The sequence below is a fragment of the Emiliania huxleyi genome (genome assembly GCF_000372725.1).
Source record: "Emiliania huxleyi CCMP1516 unplaced genomic scaffold EMIHUscaffold_90, whole genome shotgun sequence".
In the NCBI taxonomy this organism is placed as follows: domain Eukaryota; phylum Haptophyta; order Isochrysidales; family Noelaerhabdaceae; genus Emiliania; species Emiliania huxleyi.
The window spans coordinates 388,743-411,512 of record NW_005195300.1 but is presented as its reverse complement, the minus strand read 5'-3'; the positions used below and the strand labels follow the sequence as shown (position 1 = coordinate 411,512).

Below are 22,770 nucleotides of genomic sequence, written 5' to 3'. Positions count from 1 at the left end.
CATCTGTCTCAAACGGACACCTTCCCCCCATCCAAGCCCATGCCAAGCCCCTCGCACGATTTTGAGAGGAACTTGTCGAGCGCGACGTCGGCTGAGCGGTCGAGCGAGTGGTTGCCAAACGTTGCGGATCCGATGTCCTCGTAGACGATCCGGCCCCGCTTCTCGTGCAGCGCCTACACAGCGAAACGCCGCCCGTACACACACACAAGCCGCAGACCGTTTGGGGGCGTGCTGCTCCCTCCTGCCCGGCGGGGTCGGCTTCGAAGAAGGCCTTGGCGCCAGTGACGTATGCGGCGACAAACAGCGGCTTTATACTCGAGCTCGTCGCCTCCGCCCACCACCGTGCCGCGCTCTGCGGCAGGCCTAGCTCCTGCGGACCGTCGAGGAGGTGGCCGTACGTCTGCAAAAACTCGGATGCACCCATCGCAGACTGCGCGTCGCCGTCAACGGTGACGCGTGGCGAGCCGCCCTGCCATGACGCCGTGCGAGGCTCATCGGCAACAAGCTTCCGGTACGTCTCGCGGTCGGCGTCTGGCCAGCACGGCACATGCACGCTCCCCGCCCTCGTGATTACACACTCGCGTACGGCTCCCTTGTCGGCTAGCGCCTGCGCCACCTTTGACGCAGCAATGAAGAATGGGCAGCCTATTGTCGGCTCGCAGCCTCAAGTGCGCGAGCAGATGCTGGGGGATGGAGGCCGAGAGCTGCTGACCATGGCGGACGAAGCCACCTACCGAGCAGGGACGCAGATTGACAACTGGGTGGTCACATCTGGGCTCGCGTCATGTATGGGGCGCACGAGCACAATGCCGGGGGTGTGCGGTGACGACCACAGGGCGGTGGCGGTGGAATTCTTTGGAGGAGTAGGTGGTGTGGGAGGGCCTCGCGAGTTTCGGGAGCGGGGGGTGAGCACATTCATGGATCGGGAGGTGGAGGAGAGATTCACAAAGACGGTACAGGAGGTGTTCGATGACGAGGTGCAGGCCGATGCGGAGAAGGAGCTGAGTGCCTCAGACCGGCTCGAGAGGCTGACGAGGGTGCTCACGCGACACGCTAGGGCGGTGGTCGCGACCAGGAGGGCAAAGGGCGATGACGAAGCGGGCGGAGAGGAGCGGCCCGCGGGAGGCGGGGAGGCAAGCGAGGGGGCGGGTGGCCGAGGGCCGCCACCTAAGTCCAAGAGAGAGAGGCTGCGATGGAAAGTGGCGAAGTGGTTCAGGATACGGCACGAGGTCAAGAAATGGAGCGGCACGATGAGCGACGGATATAGGAGGGTATGGGAGGGGAAGGGCTTTTGGAGGGAGCCAAACCTAGCGCAGCTCTGGAAGGCCCTCGAGGCTCAGCCACAGCTGGCGAATAGAGGAAGGCGCGCGAGGGCGTTGGCGGTCTGTGAGCGCGAACGACGCGACGCTGAACAGGAGTTCCTCCTGTGCCCGCGGACGGGGGGGGAGAAACTCACAGAGGTGATGCAGGAGGTTGCGACAGAGAATAGCGGCAACAACGCTAGGAGAGTCTTCGAGATTCTGAACAAGGAGATGGGCAGAAGAGCGGGCGGGGGGGAGCTGGTTGCGATGTATGAGGGAGGCGAGTGGGTAACCTGCCAGACGACGGGAGAGCAGGTCTGGCAAAGACACGTGGTGCGAGGGGACGAAGTCCGCGACGCCGCGGCGAGGAGAGGGAAGGAGATCAACGCGCGGAGGGAGGCGGACATGGCGGCGGTCGAGGCGCTCCTAGCAATGACAAAACCAGCCAGGGCGGAGGCCCAGCCCCCAGGGGTGGGGGGGACAGGACGGCTTGCGGATAACGTGTTGACGTGGTCGGCGTGCGAGGCGGCAATCAGGAAATTCAAAAAAGGAAAGGCGATAGGCAGCGACAAACTAGATGGGTACCTGATCCGACTCTCGCCGAGGGGAGTGCAGCGGGAGTACTGGAGGCTGCTGCACGCCCGGCCTTGAGGGAGCCGCGGAGGAGGAGGGATAACGGAGGCAACGTGCAGACAGGCCAGCTAGTCCCCCATCGGGAGGACGACCCCGGCTAGTCGCCGACCACACCCACAAAGAACCCTGCACAAAGATCGCAAGGGCGGGGACCTGTTCCTTTTTACCCATCTCCTAGTAGAGGTGTCCGTTTTATTTATTTATTTGCCTGTTGGACAGTCCTTGGAGAATTTCACTGCTTGACGGTGCTGTTCGTCAGGTCCCAGGGTAATCTTGAACTTAAAGTCAGAAAAACGTGGAGGCCAGGTATCCCCCGGGAGTCCATCGATATTTGGATAGACTCCGGGAGGCGAGGTTTCCGGCTCGACCTTTCCCGGGTAGGCCAGGAATCTGCTTTTCACTGCGGAATTGATGGTACCGTGTCTAGAGTTTTGCCCTTGACTGCTACCGTACATATTGATCCCCCAGTCCTTGCCCAAAGTGAAATTCCGGAACTTTCCTTGATTCTGGCACTCGAGGTTATAGGTCCATCCCGCGTCAGGATCCCAGGGCTCGCAGAAAGCGCTGGGAGCCAGGATGAATTCAAACACTCGACGGACATTGCCAAGGATACGGACGTTGTCCACAAACACATTCTCAATATAGGCAGGGGAAACGGTCTTCCCGTCCTTTTCTTTGACGCTCCTACCCCAGTAGGCACCTATGAGACCGCCGTAGTGCATGATCGCGTCGACCTTCTTGTATTGTTTGCACATTGGACGGTGGACTATATTGTGATCATCAGGAAGACACGCCTTGTATGTGTAATTATCATCCGCATCATAGTACCTTTGTGAGTGCCACACGTCCAGGCCAGTGACAGTTGCGCCCGAAAACCCCGGTTGTTCCCAACCGAACATAAGGGCCCAACCATTCGTACCAGGCCATACGATGTTGTTGAAGAATTTCTGATCTTTCTCCATCGGCTTATACGCATCGTCGTGGGTCATCACGAAGCTGTTTGTCACCAAACCGTCGACCCCCGTAGCGGCGATTCCATCGGTCGACATGTACCATGTTCCGAGCACCTTCACATTGTTGACCACTGCACCCGTTGACCCGTCGCTGCAATCCCACTGGGCATTCAGCATCACGTGGCGATTGTCCGGCCCTGCACCGACAATCGTCACGTCCTCGACTTTGACCTCCTGCCCTCGTAGCTGGATTATACCTTTGGCTTTGCAGCCTACAACTTCCGTATCCTTATCATAATCGCAGTCAGAACGCACCACCCCGAGTCCGCGGATGTGCGCATGATCAGCTGTCAGCGAGTCGTCGCAAGTTGAAGGTTTACCGTGAGTCACGAAAGTCGCTCTCAAGACGGTGCTGATAGGGAGGCAATACTTGTCGCCGTCTTCTACCGGAATAGGACCATAGTCCGAATATCCGACTGGGAAAGAGTACTCGTTAAACGTGCCACACGGTTTATAGCTGTACCGACTTCTCATCGAAATCAGAAGGGGGTGCGCGTTGTCGTTGAACATCTCTACGGAGATCGTGCCCGTATCATCGTTTCCCCAAGAACCAATAATCTTGAACTCGAAGACGTTCGGATCTTTCCTGTTGACCGGATTCCACCATCCACGACCGCTCTTTTTGCAATTGCTCATGTAACAAGTGGCCGGGTTTTGCCAGGTTGGAGGGTGGGGTCGGTGCCTGGCGGCCGCGCGATCGTGTACCTAGGTAGTGGTCGCGACGACCGCCGCGTCGGAAGCGCCGACGCCCGAGTGAGTGCCGACCCCATCAGCGATGGCAAAGCGCGCGCGCGCCGACCCCATCAGCGGCCTCCTGGAGGCCAGCGGCATCGCTGCATCGTGGCGGGACGAGCTGCACGGCCGCATCCGAAACTTTCTCGAGCACGAAGGCATCGACCTGGCCGCCGCGGCGAGCTCCAGCCGCGACAAGCTTCTCGAGCACGTGAACGCGACGTCCGCGCAGCGCAGCGCCCTGTTGCAGGCGCTGAACGTGTACGCTGACCAGTGGGGCCGCGCGCAGCGCACCAAGATTCGCCGGCTGGTGCGCGCGGAGGACGAGGAGGCGGCGGCGGATGAGGAGGCGGACGAGGAGGAGGCTGTCGAGGAGGAGGAGGGCGAGGAAGCGGACGGAGGTGAGGAGAAGGCGGACGAGGAGGATGAGGAGGGCGAGGATGCGGGCGGCGGTGAGCAGGAGGATGCTGACGACGACGAGGGCGTCGAGGCTGGGCCGGAGGCGGAAGCGGATGCTGTCGAGGAGGAGGAGGTGCAGGAGGAGGAGGAGATCGTGCTGCGCGTGCTGCGGCAGCCGGCCGCCGAAGAGGCGTTGATTCGGTCGCCGGCGCCCGACGGCGACGGCGCGTTCACCATCCGCAGCCTGATGCGCGCGTGCGAGTCGACCGGCTACCCCGCCGCACCGCAGCCGGCGACGATGCGGCTGCCGCTCTACGCTGCGCAGCGGCAGGCGCTCGGGTGGGCGCTCGACCAGGAGGCGCTCGACCTGCACGCCGCGCTGTGGCAGCGGCAGGCCGACGGGCTCTGGCATTGCGCGCTCACCGGAGAGCGCGCGCGCGCCGCGCCGCGCGCCACCAGCGGCGGGCTGTTCGCTCTCGACATGGGCTGCGGCAAGACCGTCGTGCTCGGCGCGCTCGTGCTCGCGCACCCGTACGACGCAGCGGACGTCGCCGCGCGTGGCTTCGACGCGGCGGCGGCGGCGGCGCCGCGCACGCGCGCGACGCTCGTCGTGGCCAAGAAGACGCTCATCGAGCAGTGGCGCCGCGAGCTCGTCGATCGAGACGACGGCCGCGCCTTCGCCGACGCGCACCGGCTGCGCGTCGCGGTGCACGACAAGGACGCGCGCGACGTGAGCGACCTCTTCGCCTCGGACGTGGTGCTTACGACGTTTGAGCGCTTCAAGGCCGACCGCCGGCTGCACAGGGTCGTCTGGTGGCGCGTTGTCGTCGACGAGTCGGCGCAGCACCTGCGCACGACGGTCTCCGCCACGTCGCGTCAGCTGCGCGCGCTCACTGCCGTTCACCGCTGGGTTCTGAGCGGCACACCCTTCGACACGCGCGGGCTGCAAGCGCTCGGCGGCCAGCTCGCCGTGCTCGGGCTGGCTGGCGCCATCGCCACGTCCGAGTGGTGGGCCAGCGCGACGTGGCGCCAGGCGCAGGCGGTGCTGGGCCACGTCATGCTGCGCCATTCGCTCGCCCAGCGCTTCGCGCAGAGCGGCGCGAGCGTGCTGCCGGTGCGCGCCGCCGACGGCACGCCGCTGCGGAAGGAACACGCCTTCGTCCGCCTCGACTTTGAGCGCGATCACGCCACCGGCCGCTCCCACGCGGAGGTGGTTGTGCGCGCGCTCGAGCACCTCGCGCGCCTCGAGCTGCGCGTCGGCCTCGGCGAGGCGCACGAACTCTTCGCCGAGTGGCCCGCCGGCCGCTTGCAGGAGCTCGTCCTCGCCTCGAGCCACCCAAACTACGTCGAGCCAGGCGAGGTCGCCGCGCGGCTGCCCATGCTGCAGACGAGCCGCGCGGACAAGCTCTCGCCCGGCTCGCTCATCCCGACGCGCCTCGTCACCATCGATTGCGTGCTCGGTGGCCTCATCGAGGATGGGTTCGGCTCTCCGGCCGAGAAGGCGGCCGTCATCAACGGTAGCACCGCTTGCTGCAAATGCGCCATGCCCTTTGCGCCGCCGGGCGCGTCGGCGCCGACGGCGCGCGTCCTCGTCAGCGGCTGCTGTCACTCGTACTGCAAGCGGTGCCTAAGCGAGAAGATGTGCGCCGGGATCGCCGCTCTGCAGCAGGTGCACTGCGACCACGCCGGCTGCGGCAACCGGCTGCAGCTGGGCCTCCTGCGCGAGCTCGTCAGCGAGGCGGCCTTCGAGGCGTCGGAGTGGGCGCTCGACCCGTCGCCCGAATGGCGGCAGCTCGACACGTCGCTCCCCGGCGCGGAGGCGCTCGCGGAGCTCCGGGTGAGCGTGTGCGACGCCTTCTGCTCCGAGGCACACGTCGAGGAGCACGCGCGCTATGCGACGAGGCGCCGGTGCAACGATGGCCAGGTGGAGGTGCGCCAGCTGACAAAGGCGCTGCAGCCGCCGCTCGCCGCGGCCGACGTCCTCCGTCCCGGCACGCTCGCCGACGCCACGGCGTGCGTCCTGTGCTTGTATGACAAGGAGCCGGAGGAGCTCGCGGCGCTGCCGTGCGGCCACTCGCAATTCTGCCGGCCGTGCCTCGCCCAGCTGCACGCGCGGAACCCGCTCAACGTGCGCTGCCCGATGTGCCGCGCCGAGCACGTGGCGCCGCCCATGAGGCACTTTTGCGGCAAGGCGTGCGCCAAGGCGGCCTGCCAGCTGCGCTTGCAGCACGTCGACGCGGACGTGCCGCGCACGCGCGCGTGCGACGGCTGCACCGCGCCCCTCGACCAGCGGAGGCTGTGGCGCTGCCACTGGCCCAAGCGGCGCTGCGCGGCGGGCACCGTTCACTTTGGCGCGCAGCGCTTCCACTCGAAGACGTGCGCCGAGGCATGGTTCGCCTCGCAGTTGGTCGACCTGGCCGACGATTTTGAGGGCAACCGGCGGCTGTACGAGGAGGGCGCCAACACGCGGCCCGACATTGCCGAGCTGACGCCGCTCATGCGCCGTGCCGGCGAGACGCGCTTCCATCTCGGCTACGAGCACGCGAATGCCGCCGGCGCCGTGACCCGCGGCAAGGAGTGGGACGAGCACTACATCAACTTCCCTGGCATGCCGCCCTTCTCCTTTGCCGCGCACCTCGACGCCGCCGCGGGCCACTGGTCCACCCAAGCGCAGATCCCGCGCGGCCCCAAGATCGCCAAGCTCCTCGAGCTCATCGAGGGCCCGGCCGACGTCGACAACAGCGATGACAAGTTCCTCGTCTTCTCCGCGTCGGCCCACCTGCTCGATCTCGTCGCCGGCGCGCTGGCGGCCACCTACCCGCCTGGCTTCTTCGTGCGCGCGCGCGAGGGCGAGTCGGCGCTCTCGCGCTTCCGCGACGAGCCCGAGTGCTGCGGCCTGCTGCTCGAGAGCGGCACCTTCGCCGCCGGCCTCACGTTGACGAATGCGAGCACGTGCTACGTCCTCGAGCCGCAGCTCGACCCGGCGGCGCAGACGCAGCTCGAGAGCCGCATCTACCGGCCCGGCCAGACGCGCGACGTGCGCATTGTCCACCTCTACATGAGCGGCACGATCGAGGAGCGCATCGTGCAGCGCCACCCGGACTTTGTCTTTGAGTAGCCCCGGTGCGCGGTGGCGCGTCGGTGAGCGTGTCTCGGCGCGGCTCTCGCGCATAGGATACGCACTCGGCAGCACGAGGGCAAGGCTGGGCCTCCTATACGGGATGTGGAGGGTGAGTTGACCAGGGGTTGTGCGCTGGGCCCTCCTGCTCGGCTCCAGCGAGTAGACAAGTGTTGTCATCAACAGAGTAGAAGGATCTGACCTCGGGGCCGATGTGACCAAGCGCTGGTAGCGTGGTTTTACCTCACACCCATGGTCTCACAGTGTGCCGGCAGTCGCCGAGCAGTGTCGCTCTCACACAAGCCGCAGCACAAGTGACTGAGGGCCAGTGAGGGCGAGCCCATCGCTGCGTCCTGTGACAGCTGTGGGGCGCAGCCGCACAGTAGGCTGTGCCAACCGTGTGCAGAACGTGTGAGCAGCAGAGGAGCTGCTCTCCGCAGGCAGGCCTCTGTCGCAAAGAGCTGCATGCCACCGAAGGCGCTGTCGAGGTTCGCCGAGCGCGGCGCAGTCGGGGGAAGCCGCCACCGACGAGCGTTGGACTTTTCACTCCGGACAAAGACGGGCACACAGCGGACGGTGCGGGGCGTGTGCCCGTCATAGTGGCGAGGCGCACCCTCCACACCCTATCAGTCGCGCTCCCAATCGGCGCCCGATCGATTGCGCCTACTTTCATGAGGGGCGACATGGTAGTTATCGAGATATGGTTGATCAAAGTTGTAACACCGTCACAAAAGTGAGAGAGTCTCTCTCTCTCTCAAAAGTGATGCACGTATTGGGAGCGCGACTGCTATCTAAGCTATAGGTCCTAATTTGGTGCTCCCCTCCGGATCCGCGGATCCTCGCCCTTGGGCACTATTCATCTGACCACTCTGTGAGGGGCTGTGAGAGCTTCTTAGGCAGGATGGGCTCGGGCCACTTACTTACCCGTGCTCATGTATCCCCGCATGAGCCTGATGGAGGCCTCGACCATCCCTCGCAGCAGGCTCTCGAGCATCTCCAGCAGCTCCCGCCGCCACCGCGTTTCCGTGAGTGAGTGTACACACACACACACACAGAGTCCACACGTGTGAATTCTCAATAACAAGGCTGTGAATGGAAGGAATGCAAGGGGGGAATGGCCTGTGGCAAAATCAGCGGCCAGATCCACTGGCTGGGTCTCTCCAGCTGCAGCGGCCGAGGGCTCAGCCGCAGGAACAATGCAAGAGGCTGGGAAGAATCTCGAGCGCTCGCACGCTATGGGCGCACGAATCGCGAACGAGGAGCGCCGCCTCATCGAGGCTGTGCGACGAAGTGAAGCGTGGGCGACCTGCTCTTCGCTGGTGCTTGGCGTGGAAATGGAGCTGTCGATCGGCGTAAGCACCATCGATTCCTTCGATGATTGGCATTTAGCCCTACGATCGCTCTTCGTCTGTTGCTCGACCGCCTCAATGCTGTGCATGGGCTGGGTGGCCTACGACGCCCTGCTCGCCGCCGAGGAGGCGCTGGCGATGGCACACGACCATGGCGCGACGAAAGATGCGGTCGAGTCGCTTCGCGCGTGGCTGCAGGTCGAGCGGGGACGTCGGACACGCACATCTACCACGGTTTACCCGCCGCTCGAGACCATGATCGTAGCCGTCCTGTACCTCGAGCGATGCCTGCGCCACCTGCGGATCGTCTTTAGCTGGGGGCTGCTTCTAGCGGCGGGAACCTTCTTCTGCTACCTGGGCACGCTCTCGGCGGCGAGCGAGCCACCCTTCTACTCCGGCGTCATCGTCGTCGTCTTTTGCACTGCTGCACGCTCCGCATGGAAGAGGCGGTTGCGCGGCATGATTACCACCAGGGCGTCCAGTGAGCGCGGCACCGGGCTGCTGGGGCTGGGTGTGCCGGCGCCTCGCGCCCGGCGGTCGGCGGGGGCGAGGCGGACGGCGGACGGCGCGGCGGGCGGACGGCGGACGGCGGACGGCGGGCGAAGCATCGGGCGAAGGATCTCGCGCGCGACCGTGGACCTCAATGAACTGACGTGGACTGCCCCGCGAGGATATGCATAAGATGGAATTCCATCTTAGAGAGCCAGCCATGCTCTCTCTCTTCTGACCGTACAGACACTGTGCAAAGCATTCCCAGGGAGCAGGATCGGGAGCTCCTTACTACTCAATGCCTCCATGAACGGAGGAGCTAGATAGAAAGCCAAAGGCGAAACACAGTCCGACCAACGAAACTCGCCGCGATTTCTTTTTCCAGAGAAGTAGCCCGTCTGTAAGTAAGGAATCAAACCACGACGACACACACCAGTCGACTCGCATCGGTTGCCTCCATGAACGGCGGAACTATTCTCGCGTCCACACCACACCTGGCTCCAACGTGGACACGCCCATAGCTGGGGACACTACTAGGTCACGCATGGCATCACAGAAGTTTTGTCTCTGGGCCCCGAAAGGCATCTCTAGCAGTGTCGTTACGCATGCCCCCTCCCCTCCTGGGCGCATGCGCCTCACGTGGCATAAGCTCTTGGTGTGCGACGAGACGAGTTTTTCGCCATGCAGCGAGCAGCAAGCCGCCCGCCGCAAACAGCCGGAGGCATCGCCACGGCACTGACTGCGCCGCGGTCCCGCACCCGTCGACGAAGCTCCCCCCGCGGAAGACCGCGCGTAGCGACGCCTTGACGATCGAGATGAGCGTGCCTGAAGCTCGCCCACCTGCACACACACACGCCGCGCGCTGCGATTTCTTTTTTCCAGAGAAGTAGCCCGTCTGTGGGCCCCCAGCCAGCCGCCATGCCCTTCACCTCACACCGCGAGCTCCACCTGCAGCGGACCGGCCTATCGTCTGGCTCGCTCTTCTTTGGCGCCCACAGCGCCTCGGACGAGGCGTGCGTGCTCCACCTCGAGCCAGAGCCAGGCAGCAAAGGATCATCCGTCCGCGGCAGCGGCGGCGGCGGCGGCGGCGGTGGGATGTGGAGGCTGACGCTGCTCGAGCAGGGAGCGCGGCAGTGGACCGTCCCTCTCTCCGCGCTGTGTGACGTCCGCCTCGACTTTGTGGTCGGCCACCACCGCCACCACGCCGACTCTCCGGCCGGCCGCCGGCGCGCTCGGCACCACTTCTGCCTGGTGCTGCGCGGCCGGCCGCCGGTCGCGCTGTGGATGCCGACGGACGCCGAGCGGAGGGAGGCGGTGGACGCGCTGCTGGCCGCCCTCAAAGGCCACACCGTGCCGCACATCGCTGTTCTCCGCCTCGGGATGCTCGGTTGCAGCAGCCATGGCGGCGATCCTCTGGTGGCGGCGCTGGCGGCGCGCAAGCTGGTGCTCTTCTCTGCGGAGTGCCGGCCCCTCCGCGTCCTGCGCCCGGTCTGCGTGGTCGAGCAGCCAAAGCAGCGGGTGGGCCTCGCCTTTGAGGCGCGGCGCATGGCAAAAAAAAGACGAAGACGTCCCGCACTCTCTCGCTCCCCCTCTCTCCCACCCAAGGGTTGCCCCTCCCCGACCTCCGAGAGCCGACTAGTGCGCGGCGGGGAGGCGCGGAGGCCTTCATTGAGGGTAGGCCCCCCCCTCCTACCCATGACAGGTGCGGCACACGGCGGGCACGGTGACGCTGGCGGCCGCCTCGCCGGAGATGAAGAGGCTTTGGTGCAGCGCGATCGCCGCCGTGTGCAGCGGCGGGGCGCCTTCGGTGGATGCGCTGTCGCGCCTCGCGCCGAGTCGTGCCTGCTCCGAGGCGTCGTCGACGGTCAGCTGCTGCAGCGGCAGCTCGTCCGACGCCTCGTCGCCGCAGCTGCACACACCGGGGCGAGCCGACAGTAGAAGCGGAGGAGACGCATTCTTGTAGAGCCCGACTGCACACACCGGGGCGAGCCGACAGTAGAAGCGGAGGAGACGCACTCTTGTAGAGCCCGACTGCACACACCGGGGCGAGCCGACAGTAGAAGCGGAGGAGACGCACTCTTGTAGAGCCCGACTGCACACACCGGGGCGAGCCGACAGTAGAAGCGGAGGAGACGCACTCTTGTAGAGCCCGACTGCACACACCGGGGCGAGCCGACAGTAGAAGCGGAGGAGACGCATTCTTGTAGAGCCCGACTGCACACACCGGGGCGAGCCGACAGTAGAAGCGGAGGAGACGCACTCTTGTAGAGCCCGACTGCACACACCGGGGCGAGCCGACAGTAGAAGCGGAGGAGACGCACTCTTGTAGAGCCCGACTGCACACACCGGGGCTAGCCGACAGTAGAAGCGGAGGAGACGCACTCTTGTAGAGCCCGACTGCACACACCGGGGCGAGCCGACAGTAGAAGCGGAGGAGACGCACTCTTGTAGAGCCCGACTGCACACACCGGGGCGAGCCGACAGTAGAAGCGGAGGAGACGCATTCTTGTAGAGCCCGACTGCACACACCGGGGCGAGCCGACAGTAGAAGCGGAGGAGACGCATTCTTGTAGAGCCCGACTGCACACACCGGGGCGAGCCGACAGTAGAAGCGGAGGAGACGCACTCTTGTAGAGCCCGACTGCACACACCGGGGCGAGCCGACAGTAGAAGCGGAGGAGACGCACTCTTGTAGAGCCCGACTGCACACACCGGGGCGAGCCGACAGTAGAAGCGGAGGAGACGCACTCTTGTAGAGCCCGACTGCACACACCGGGGCGAGCCGACAGTAGAAGCGGAGGAGACGCATTCTTGTAGAGCCCGACTGCACACACCGGGGCGAGCCGACAGTAGAAGCGGAGGAGACGCACTCTTGTAGAGCCCGACTGCACACACCGGGGCTAGCCGACAGTAGAAGCGGAGGAGACGCACTCTTGTAGAGCCCGACTGCACACACCGGGGCTAGCCGACAGTAGAGGCGGAGGAGACGCACTCTTGTAGAGCCCGACTGCACACACCGGGGCGAGCCGACAGTAGAAGCGGAGGAGACGCACTCTTGTAGAGCCCGACTGCACACACCGGGGCGAGCCGACAGTAGAAGCGGAGGAGACGCACTCTTGTAGAGCCCGACTGCACACACCGGGGCGAGCCGACAGTAGAAGCGGAGGAGACGCATTCTTGTAGAGCCCGACTGCACACACCGGGGCGAGCCGACAGTAGAAGCGGAGGAGACGCATTCTTGTAGAGCCCGACTGCACACACCGGGGCGAGCCGACAGTAGAGGCGGAGGAGACGCACTCTTGTAGAGCCCGACTGCACACACCGGGGCTAGCCGACAGTAGAGGCGGAGGAGACGCACTCTTGTAGAGCCCGACTGGCGGCTCGAGAGGAGCACGTCCGGGACTTCGCTGTACTCGGCCGTGCTCGGCCGTCTTGACGCGGTGCTCCGACGCCACTGCACGCGGCAAAAGGGGCTTGGCCTGAACTGTGGGGTAGGCGTGCCCGCCGGGCACGGCCGAGAGACCTGTCTGAGAATGGAGACTCGAACCCTCCCCCCTAGTCTGGGCAGGGGATGTGCCCACGTGGTGGGGGCTGCCCATGTGTGGCGGCTGGCTGGATGGGCGAGTGCGCCCGTTGATGCCCGTGTATGCCCCACTGCACGGGGCCGTGGGGGGTAGGGGGGTGGGTTCGAGTACCGTGGGGGGTAGGGGATGGGTTCGGGTACCGTGGGGGATAGGGATGGGTTCGGATACCGTGGGGGGTAGGGGATGGGTGCGCGGGTACCGTCCTCCCGCCCTGACCTCGGCGTGCTCCTCGCACAGGCTGGCAGCTCTCTCTGCGTCGAAGGACCGCATGTTGCGGAGCCTCGACCGGTTTGAGGTCGAGAAGAGGCTGCTGCTCGGCGAGATCTGCGCGTGTGAGGAGGCCACGGAGGCGCGCCAGCTCCGGCCAGCTACTCTGCTCGGCCAGAGCTCGGCTCAATCTCCGGCCAGATCTCGGCCAGATCTCGGCCAGATCTCGATCTCGGCCAGATCTCGGCCAGATCTCGGCCAGATCTCGGCCAGATCGCGGCCAGATCCCGGCTAGTCCAGCTCCGACCAGCTGCTGCCCTCGCCTGCTGACTCATGAGCTCTCGCCGGCGAGGCGGCGAAAAAAAGAAATCGTGGAGGCATCGCCGGCGTTGACTCCTCCGTCACAGGCGGGCCAGCTCCGGCTCGCCGCTGCTCTCGCTCTGGTCGCTCGCGGCCACCTCTCGGGCGCTGCGGCGCCGCTGCCTCTCGGTTTTGCACTTGGAGAAGGCGGAGGAGGCGGAGGCGGAGGCGGCGGAGGCGGAGGCGGAGGCGCAGGCGGAGGCGCAGGCGGAGGCGGAGGCGACGCGCTCTCGCAGCGGCGGAAGGAGCGGCGGCTGGAGGGCGAGAGGGCGGCGCAGCGCGGCCTGCTGCGGCAGTGCTTTGAGACGGAGTCGCCGTGAACGGCGTCTCTTCACACCTCTGGCCGTGGACAGGCCTGCTGCGGCAGTGCTTTGAGACGGAGTCGCCGTGAACGGCGTCTCTTCACACCTCTGGCCGTGGACAGGCCTGCTGCAGCAGTGCCTTGAGAAGGAGTCCAAGCTGCGCCGGCTGGCCGAGACGGTGGTGGCGCTGCCCTCCGAGGCAATCTCTGCGCGGCGCGACTCCGGCCTGACCCCGCTCGAGACCGCGCTGCGCAGCCGCTGCCACTTTTTCGCCGTCTACCGGCAGGGCGAGCCCGCGGCGGCGGCGGCGGCGTGTGTGCTCGTGGTTGACGACGAGGAGGGGGAGGTGTGCTCTCCTCCCGGCCAGTTCGCCAGTGAGCCAGTCAGCTAGAGGAGGTAGACCAGCCAGGCCAGCTCCTCCTCTTTCCTTCGTTCGTTGGCGAGAGAGGCGGAGAGCAGCTCGGCCAGCTCCTCCCATCCAGCTAGGCTGCCTATGGGTGAGGGCGGGCGTCCTCTTCACAGCTCGAGCCGTGAACAGGTGCTCCTCCTCAGAGGCGGCGAGGTGCAGCAGCGTCTCGAGGCGACGCATGTCCTGCTGTGAACAGCGTCTCTTCACACCTGCAGCTGTGAACAGGTGCAGCAGCGTCTCGAGCAGCGCGAGCTGCTCGCGCCCGTCGTTGGTTACCGGGAGGCACACACACACACACACACACACACACACACACACACACACACACACACACACACACACACACACACACACACACACACACACACCGCTCACACACACACACACACACACACACACACACACACACACACACACACACACACACACACACACACACACACACACACCGCTCACACACACACACACACACACACACACACACACACACACACACACACACACACCACACACACCGCTCACCCACGCGCACCGGGCCTCGCACTTTGAATGCCGTGCCCCTCCTGTCGTCTAGACGTGGAGTCGCGAGGGACTAGCCTGGCCCTTGCCCCACCACCTCGTGCGTGTGGAGAAATTCACCTCGCCTTTCCTTACCTTGTCCTACCGCTAGGCGCACTTCCGCGCCGGCGAACCGCTCTCAGGGCAGGGCGGCGGCGCGCCCCGGGAGCGCTGCTGCTTTGCGCTGGTCTCGAGCCGGGGCGGGCTGCCGACGGCGCTGCACGCCTCGTCTCCAGCAGAGCGCGAAGAGCTGCTGCGTGCGCTGCCATGCGGCGGCGGCGGCGGCGGCGGCGGCGGCGGCGGCGGCGGCGGCGGCGGCGGCGGCGGCGGCGGCCCTGCGCCTCGCATGCCGTCGCCCTTGCTGCACGCTGCCGAGCTGGTGGCTCAGCGGGTGGGTGGGGGCGTGGCGGCGGGCCGGTGGGGCGTGCTGCTCCCTGGCACGCTGCTGCTGCTGCAGGGCCCCGAGTTCGATCTGCCGCTGCTCGCCGCGCCGCTCGCCGGCTCGAGGGCGACCTTCCGCCCCTCCAGGTCCCTCAGCTTCCTCCCCGCACAAGAAGCGCGGAGTGATTAGTTGCCTCGCGTGCGGCCGACCAGTGGCCATTCTTAAACTCCTTGTCCGATGGCTGGAGAAGTGACTCTTGTCGAGCGACGTCGTCGACACGTCAACGTCGACCATAGGCCGCGCAGCCTGACGCTGCGCCTCGCGAGCGGCGGCGAGCTCGCCTTTTCCACGGGCGAGGCGGGGTCCATGGCTCAGTGGGTCGCCGCCCTCGAGGCGGTCATCCCCGTCGTGCGTCCCTCCAGCGCGGAGGAGGCGGCAGGCCGCGGCTCGGGGGCGGGGAGGGCGATGGAGGCGAGCGCGCCGCCGCTGGCGCCCGAGTTTCTGCAGCAGCTGCGCGAGGTGCACGGGGCGGTGCAGGTCCGAGACTAGCCGCGAGGTAGCAGAGAGGTAGCTGAGAGATGGCCGAGAGATGCCCGAGAGATGGCCGAGAGGTGGCCAAGAGATAGCCAAGAGGTAGCCGAGAGGCAGCCGAGAGGCAGCCGAGAGGCAGCCGAGAGCATCAGCTGCGGTGACATATCTCCCCATATCTCCCCATCTCTCGCAGGCCCAGCTGCAGTGCCTCGGGGGCGAGCTCGCGCTGTGCGAGGACGAGGAGCGACAGGTGCCTCTCCCCTACCCCACGGTACCCGAACCCACCCTCCCCTACCCCACGGTACCCGAACCTTACCCTCCCCTACCCCACGGTACCCGAACCCACCCTCCCCTACCCCACGGTACCCGAACCCACCCTCCCCTACCCCACGGTACCCGAACCTTACCCTCCCCTACCCCACGGTACCCGAACCCACGCCGCCTACCTGCCCGGCAGGCGCATCTGCAGGGCCGGAGGCGCGTGGCTCAGGCGGCGGCCAAGCTTCGCGGCGAGAGGGCGAGCGTGCTGCCCGCGCTGCTGCGTGCGCCGTCGTCGGCCCTTTGGAGCGGCGCGGGCGGCGAGGAGGCCGCGCTGACGGAGCGGTTGCACGCGGTGACGCAGCTGAACGCGGCGGTGTCCAAGACCTTTCCTAGACCTTTCCTGGAGCCTTCCTGTAGGTGACGCAGCTGAACGCGGCAGTGCGCGAGGAGCTCGAGGAGAGGGAGCGCGAGATCGGGCAGCTGCAGCGCGCGGCGAGTGGATTGGAACCGACTACACTCTCTCGCGAGTCACACTCCCTTGAACGTAGGCAGCTGCAGCGCGCGGCCGTCGCGTTTGGCGCTGCCGACTGGGAGTGGTCGACGCACATCTCCGACGGCCTCAGTCTCTGGGACGTTTGGCTACGCGCCAAGGAGACGTTGCGCCAACAGCCGTTGCCGCCGCCGCCGCCGCCGCCACAGCCGCCGCCGCGGGTGGCGGCGGCGTCTCCGCCGCCCTCCGCGCCGGTCGCTGGCGCGGGCGGCGCTGCGCAGCCCGCGCCGTCCTGTGCGCGGTCGCCTCCCGAGAAGCCGTCGATGTCGTTTTTGCAGTCGGTCCGCTCGCTCAGCACGGGCTTGCCCATCGGGGTGCTCTCGAGCGACGCCGACGTGGATGCGGCCCTCAGCAGGCAGGAGGCGCGCACGGAGCAGAGGGAGGATTGGCTCATCTCACTTGCCAACCGGCTGCTTGAAATGTAGGATGTGCTCTGTTTCAGTTCGATTCTTGGGTGCGGAATCTTGTGTTGCCTCGGCCAATTTATATCTTTCTAACCACCAGTGAGCAGTGTGTCCGTCTGTCTCCTCTGAGTCACGATGACGACTCTTTGACAGCGTCGCGGCGCGCGTCGGGGAAGGTGGAGGCACAACCTCTGGACTGGCCAGCAGCATCGAACGACAACGAGCCGAAGCAAGGCACGCGGGCGACGCACTTCGTTCGCTACGAGGAGGTACAACTAGGCAAGGCGGCTGCGCAGGTGATGATCCTGTTTGCAGAGAAAGGAGTCAAGGAAGGCCAAGAGTGAGGCTAAAGACTTGTTGCAAAAAGTCTGGGGTGCAAAAGACGCCAAAAACTACCAAAAACGGTGACGTCGGTGTCACGGCCAGCTCGGCACTATCTACTCAAAAAAAATGACATAGAGCACGCACTTTTAAGCGTTCCGTGCACACACAAGGTCCGCCTGCGTGCATCGCCAGCTTCTCAGGGCCATCGCGCGAAAAATGACGGAGGAGATGCATCCTAGCTGTCGCCACCGAAGGCGACTCGACGTCGCTGAGATCGGAGATCAAGCTCTGACAGGTCACACGTCGCTCCTTTGACGCCGACGTGACTCACCCGTGCAGAGCGCATCAGGACACGGTCTCGACGCGCTCGTTACGACGCCTGCGACCCGTCTCGGGTCAGGTGGCACGACGCTCATCGCGCCTGCCAGCGCTGCCGTGCAGGCTGCCACGACAAGGTCGAGCACGCTTCTATACGCTCGCCCAGCCTTCCTTTCCATCCCATTAGGCAGCCTGGGAACGGTGGCGGTCAGAGGCAAAGCCTGCGAGGGGTGGTGGAACCACATGTCACGGCCACCGCCGGCTCGACGCGGCGATAGGGATAGCCTCCGGAGCGAGGCTGACTTTGAGGCACCATCATCGGACGATGTCGACGAGCTGGGTCGCTCTCGCGGTAGCCAGGTAGCCCCCCATACTAGTAGCACCAGCCATGGCCTCAGGGAGCGCGGGCGAGGGCGCTGGGAGCAACACGGACAAAAAGACATCAAAACTGGTCATGTTCACACCACCCGTATTGCTAGTCCTAATGACTGCACTCCATCCAAGTGCTCCAAGTGCCAAGAAATCACATGGTCATATGGGGACTCATACAGGAGCCATCGCAAGGCGCTGGGATACAGGGCGGGGACGAAGGCGAATCCGGACGCAATAACACCCCAGCAAGCGCGGACGGCATTTGCGATACTGCGAAAATATAGACGTGACGACGGAGGAGCTAGCACGTGGAGCTTTAGGATGTGCATATCGGCAAGCCAAAATAGCGAGCCGGAGGCTGTCCTGGTGCGTGAGCTAATCCTGAGCAACAATAAGAGACTGTACCACGGACGGAGCACATACTCCTTGCTGTGTGTCCCTACTGTACGGCATATTAAGATGCCGATAAATGCCTCAAGAGCCGAGTGGGGGCCGGAAGCCCAACACTCCCTCGCCAGGAAGCATCGCAACACACAGAGCTACATTGTATGTATGTATGTAGTAAGGTGAAGAACAGTCAGGCTCGGACTGGACACCAACGCGGAGCGCTACTGGCTACACACTTTTCGAGGGCACATGGAAGGCTGGAGACGAATTAATGTACTGGGACCTGTCCGCCATTAGCGGCTTCAACAAACCTGTGAAGATCGTGGCGGACAATGGCATCGATGCTGAGATCTCGTCGGCCGAGACGTGCGGTGGCGCAAACTCGGGCGTGTTCCCTTGCAACTACGGCCAAGACTGCGGGACCAAGGGCGATCACCCTTACAACCCCATCACGTGCCCGGGCTGCAATGAGCATTGCTGCGACCACATCCCTTCCGAGGGCACCTGCGACCCGCAGGCCTTCAACCCTGTCCGGTACGCGCCTGTAGTCACCTTCTGCCCGGCGTAAGTTCTAGAATGGCAGCACGGGGGACATTGCTTCTCCTTGTGTGTCGCTCTCCTGTGGCCCATGGATCGGCGGGCACTGCCGTGTGTGACACATGTTGTGGCACGTGAATGAGACAGAGCCGGCGCGCGCAGCGCGCGGCGGGGCGTTTTTTATGCAAACATGCGAACAACGCAGCCTCTAACTTCTAATTTAACGACACACTGGATAAGAATTCACTGCACGGGCTGGCGCACGGACAAAAGTACACCGCTCTCCGCTGGAGCCGCCCAAGCCACTCCTGCGAGGTGTGGTGATAAGAAGTGGCTGCGGCATGCAGGATGGAAAGGCGCTCTTGCTGTCTCCTCTCGGGAGACAACAAAGAGTGTCGTCCGATCGACTCTACACCCCCTGTGCGTATGCCCCGGTCTTGAGCACGTCCTCGCACGCTTGATCCGCCACGCACTGCGCCTGGGCCTTCTCGCCGTTCTCGCCGCCCGTCTGACGCTGCTTGCGCCGCCGCAGCGCTATGGCCGCCGCCGCGATTGCCACTGCGGACACGCCGCCCACCGCCGCCCCGGCTGCCACACCCGTCGGCGTCCCCCCACCGCCGCTCCGTCGGGCGGCCGCCAATGACCAAGGCGAGGGTGGGGCGGAGGGCGGCCGAGGTGGTGCCGGCGACGGCGGGCTGGGAGGGCCTGCCTTGCACGACGCGTGGCCCGTGCTGCACGGCGGCACGGCCGAAGGCGTATTGACGAGCGGATACCCATCTTCCAGCCACTGCACGATCCCGAGGCCGTCGTACACCTCGGTGAAGCCGGCGCTGACCAGTACTCCGGCGGCTTCCTTGGACCGCCTGCCCGAGTTGCAATAGACCGCCACCGCGCACCGCTTGCAGCCTTCAAGCTGCTCCGCGCCTGCGAGGCGTGCGGAAGGGGGCTGAGAGGCCTGGCAGTGAGGAGGTAGCGAGCTCGCTGGAGGTGACGAGTGGGCTGCAAGTAGTGGGGGAGGCAGCATCCAGACATTGGTACGAAACAACGACACGGCCAAGGTCTGGGCAGAGGAGAGGAGTTACCTGCCGCGGAGAAGCCGGCGGTGTTGAAACTGGCCAGCAACGTCGCGCCCGCGATGTGCCCCGCGTCCCACTCCTCCCTGCGGCGCACGTCGACGACCGCGCCGAATGCGCCGGCGTCGAGCTTAGCCTTGAGCTCCGCGGGCCCGATCGTCACGTACCCGTCTGCGTTCTTCCTCGCCGCGTATGGTGGAAGCAGCGGCGGCGGCGGAGGCATGGGCGGCGGCGGCGGCGGCGGCGGCGGCGGCGGTGCGGATGCTGGTGGTGACGGGACGACGACGACGCGAATCCGCTGACCTTGGCCGCAGTGGCTGCGAGAGATCCCCACAGAGCAAGCAAGCAGCAGTACGCCGGGCCGGTCCACCACCGCCTGAGAGAGGGCAGGGGCGTAGGTAGGGGTGAGCGAGGCTGGCGACGTCCCCCAACGGCTTGCACCACAAGCAGAGAGGCGCCTCGTAGAGGTTAGGCCAGGTGCCTTGGCCCCCTCCCTGCCCGAGGCCGGCCAGCTGTGTGGCGGCCGAAAAGTCGCACTCGCGGTACGCCTTCTCACCGGGGAGCAGCCACAGGTCGTGCGCGTAGTTATAGCGGAATTCGAGGGAAGTGCCCACCGCGACCTCCAGGCGGCTGTCGGGCGAGGAGCGCACGCCGCTCCAATACCGGCTGCTCTCCTCCCCGACGACAAGCCGAGCCGAGGCGCTCGCCGCCCCTGACCCGGCAATGAGCGACGCGGCGCCCAGGATGGCTGTGTCTTGTGACGGCGGTGGCGAGAGCGCCGATGGCGACGGCGACGGGGAGGGTGGCGACGGCAACGGTGGCGACGGCGGCGGTGGCGACGGCGGCGACGGCGGCAGGGCTGGGCAGCCCGCGCAATCACTCTCTCCCATCGGCATGTTGCAGATGTCACGGTAGGCAGCGGCTGCTATCTGTTGGAACGTTCCAGAGTAGGCGATGGTGGAGGAATCGTAGTTGGTCATGTGGCTAGCCGAAACAGCAGCCAGCTCCACCCAGGTAAAGACGCAGCAGAGCCGCTCCGTCCACACGGCTGCGTCTGCATCGGTCGTGGCCGCCATGGCGTCGACCGGAATCGCAAGAGTGCGGTGGGAGGCCGAGCCCGGCCGATCAGAGGAGCACCGAGGCACATTGTGCGGCGGCGGCGGTGGCAGGCGCGACGGCGGCGGTGCCACGCTGGCACTGCTGGGGGTGATGATGCGGACATTAGCGCACGACACAAAGTAGTAGAGATCGTAGAGCTGGAGCGTGCACGGCTGGTGTTCGCAGGCAGGCGTCTCGGGGATGATGACCTCGTGCGAGGTGTCGTAGGCATACTCCTGTGTTCCAATGTGCACGCCGAGGAGGTTGGCGGGGTCATCAAAGTTGTCGTCAGTGAGAGGAACGCGATTTAGCGAGATCCGAAACTTGTAGGGCGGGTGGCTCTGCGCCACTCCCCACCGGACCGTGAGTGGACCGGGCGTGAGTGTCGTGACTGGGCCGGTGCCAACGGCGTCGCCGCAAAAGCTGTCGCACTGCGCTCCATCGCAGCTTCCGTCGAAGGTGTAGAGGTAGTCGTTGTCAGTCCTTGGCGTGGGGGACTGGAGGACGACGTGCGTGGTGGCGAAGAGAGAGGCGGCGAGGAGCATGGCAAGGGGAGGAAGCTGTTGGGCTGCAGCAGTGGCTGCGTCCGTTCCGCGTCCTTCCGGAAGTGTTCTCCAGCTGAAAAAAAATAAGAGTCAGCGCTTCTCAGCTCCCCGGCCCTGGATATGTGAGGTTAATGACTGCGCTCCAAGTGCTCCAAGTGCGATGTGCTTGTGTCCGCCTTGCGTTTGTTTCATAACATCGAAGGCTAGCTCAAAAACAATAAGTAATACCTCCAACTGCCCCTGGGTTTTCAAACATAGGGGATCCAGCTCCAACCGTCCGGCCCCCCCGTCACCGGCGGCAGCGCGACGCTCCACGCGTCGTAGCTGGCCTTGAGGCTGGCGAGCAGGCCGGAGTAAGCGTGGCGGGTGGACAGGTCCGTCGTTTCCCCGCGGTCCCAGCTGAGGTTGTAGAGCTGGTCGGCCTGTCACAGCCGAGGATGGCACCGGCCGGATCCGTAAGAGAGTGAAACTGGGAGGGGGGGGGGGGGGGGGGAGGACAGGTGGCGTCGCCTTGCCGTCTGGCACGATCACCATCATTCGAGCACCATCATATCTGGTCCGGTGCTTCAGGTACCTACGGCAACAGTGCGACATTAGCCCCCCAGCTCCGACCAGCCCTCACGCATCGCCCGGCGCCAGAGCCAAGGCTCCACGTCATACTCCTTGTAAAAGTTCTCAAAGCAATCCTGACACTCGAGGCCTGGGCCTCGAGCGTCCTCCGCGGAGACGGGGTTGTCCGTGCTCGCCCCAGCCCACTCCTCGAGCGTCGCCGCCACGAGCGCCCCGTAGACGGCGTCGACCGCCGCCTCCGCCAGCGCCTCAGCAGCCGCCTCGCCCGCCTTAGAACCCGTGGCCTCATCTAAAAGATTGAAAGGGTGGGGCGCGCCAGCAGCGTCCGAGACCGGCGTCTCGGGCGGGGTAATGCCGGCGGGCCCCCATCTAGGGTACGATACTTCCGGGCCGGTGTGCGGGGAGCGAACCTTAACGACCGCCCAGAAGCTTTCTGAGCGAACCAATCGGGCCAGGATCATCAGCATATGTCCCCTCCACAACATCGTGGGCGTTTGAGCGGTATTTGAGGAGCACCGCGACTCTGAAGTTCGGCCGGGTGGTCTGCAGACCCCCCCCCCCGGAGCAGCAGAGGCTCCGTGGGGTCGAAAAGTCGACGCTGGGAGTCGCACTCGTCAAACCGTCGCAACACCACGCGGTACGCACATACCGCCCACATCCCCTCCACCGCTGAGAAGGCGCAGATCGACCGCCGGGCCGCGTAGCCGTCGTTAAGGAGCGGTTTTTGGAGCCGTACGAAGAGGTCCCAGACGGGCGAAGATGCGGTTTTTCGACGACCACACGCGATGTGGTATCTGGTTTTTGCTAAAAACGGGCCGCCTAGTGCAGCATCACTAGTACAACACGCAACCACACTGAAAGCTCCACACTAGCCGGTATAGGCGAGCGCCGACGGCGTCACGGTCGCCGGAGTGGACGCACTGCACACACACTGTGACCGTGTCGTGGGTGTGACAGTGCGCGA

The 22,770-nt window shown here is 65.2% G+C and overlaps 4 protein-coding genes across 4 annotated transcripts; 2 read left to right on the top strand and 2 right to left on the bottom strand.

Moving 5' to 3' along the window:
- Nucleotides 1-8: 8 nt before the first annotated feature.
- Nucleotides 9-3,583, bottom strand: EMIHUDRAFT_220331 (hypothetical protein; the record flags this gene model as incomplete). The annotated part of the gene is made up of 4 exons (XM_005757567.1): nucleotides 9-173; nucleotides 218-645; nucleotides 2,383-2,618; nucleotides 2,763-3,583. 4 exons carry the CDS (start codon nucleotides 3,581-3,583, stop codon nucleotides 9-11), a joined length of 1,650 nt encoding a protein of 549 aa, XP_005757624.1.
- A 3,103-nt stretch (nucleotides 3,584-6,686) lies between these two features.
- On the top strand, nucleotides 6,687-7,196 carry EMIHUDRAFT_68969 (hypothetical protein; the record flags this gene model as incomplete). The annotated part of the gene is made up of 1 exon (XM_005757566.1): nucleotides 6,687-7,196. The coding sequence occupies one exon, from the start codon at nucleotides 6,687-6,689 to the stop codon at nucleotides 7,194-7,196; it is 510 nt and encodes a 169-aa protein (XP_005757623.1).
- A 1,196-nt stretch (nucleotides 7,197-8,392) lies between these two features.
- EMIHUDRAFT_466086 (hypothetical protein) lies at nucleotides 8,393-16,677 on the top strand (the record flags this gene model as incomplete). The annotated part of the gene is made up of 14 exons (XM_005757565.1): nucleotides 8,393-9,056; nucleotides 9,616-9,689; nucleotides 9,989-10,552; nucleotides 10,737-10,898; nucleotides 12,603-12,658; nucleotides 12,856-12,950; nucleotides 13,610-13,833; nucleotides 14,026-14,049; nucleotides 14,122-14,160; nucleotides 14,567-14,982; nucleotides 15,133-15,244; nucleotides 15,561-15,617; nucleotides 15,825-16,001; nucleotides 16,046-16,677. 14 exons carry the CDS (start codon nucleotides 8,393-8,395, stop codon nucleotides 16,601-16,603), a joined length of 3,222 nt encoding a protein of 1,073 aa, XP_005757622.1. The 3' UTR covers nucleotides 16,604-16,677.
- Nucleotides 16,678-18,700: 2,023 nt separating this feature from the next.
- Nucleotides 18,701-21,236, bottom strand: EMIHUDRAFT_220325 (hypothetical protein; the record flags this gene model as incomplete). The annotated part of the gene is made up of 8 exons (XM_005757564.1): nucleotides 18,701-18,728; nucleotides 18,799-18,828; nucleotides 19,294-19,444; nucleotides 19,603-19,775; nucleotides 19,869-19,969; nucleotides 20,016-20,305; nucleotides 20,474-20,641; nucleotides 20,792-21,236. The coding sequence occupies 8 exons, from the start codon at nucleotides 21,234-21,236 to the stop codon at nucleotides 18,701-18,703; spliced, it is 1,386 nt and encodes a 461-aa protein (XP_005757621.1).
- Nucleotides 21,237-22,770: the final 1,534 nt, after the last annotated feature.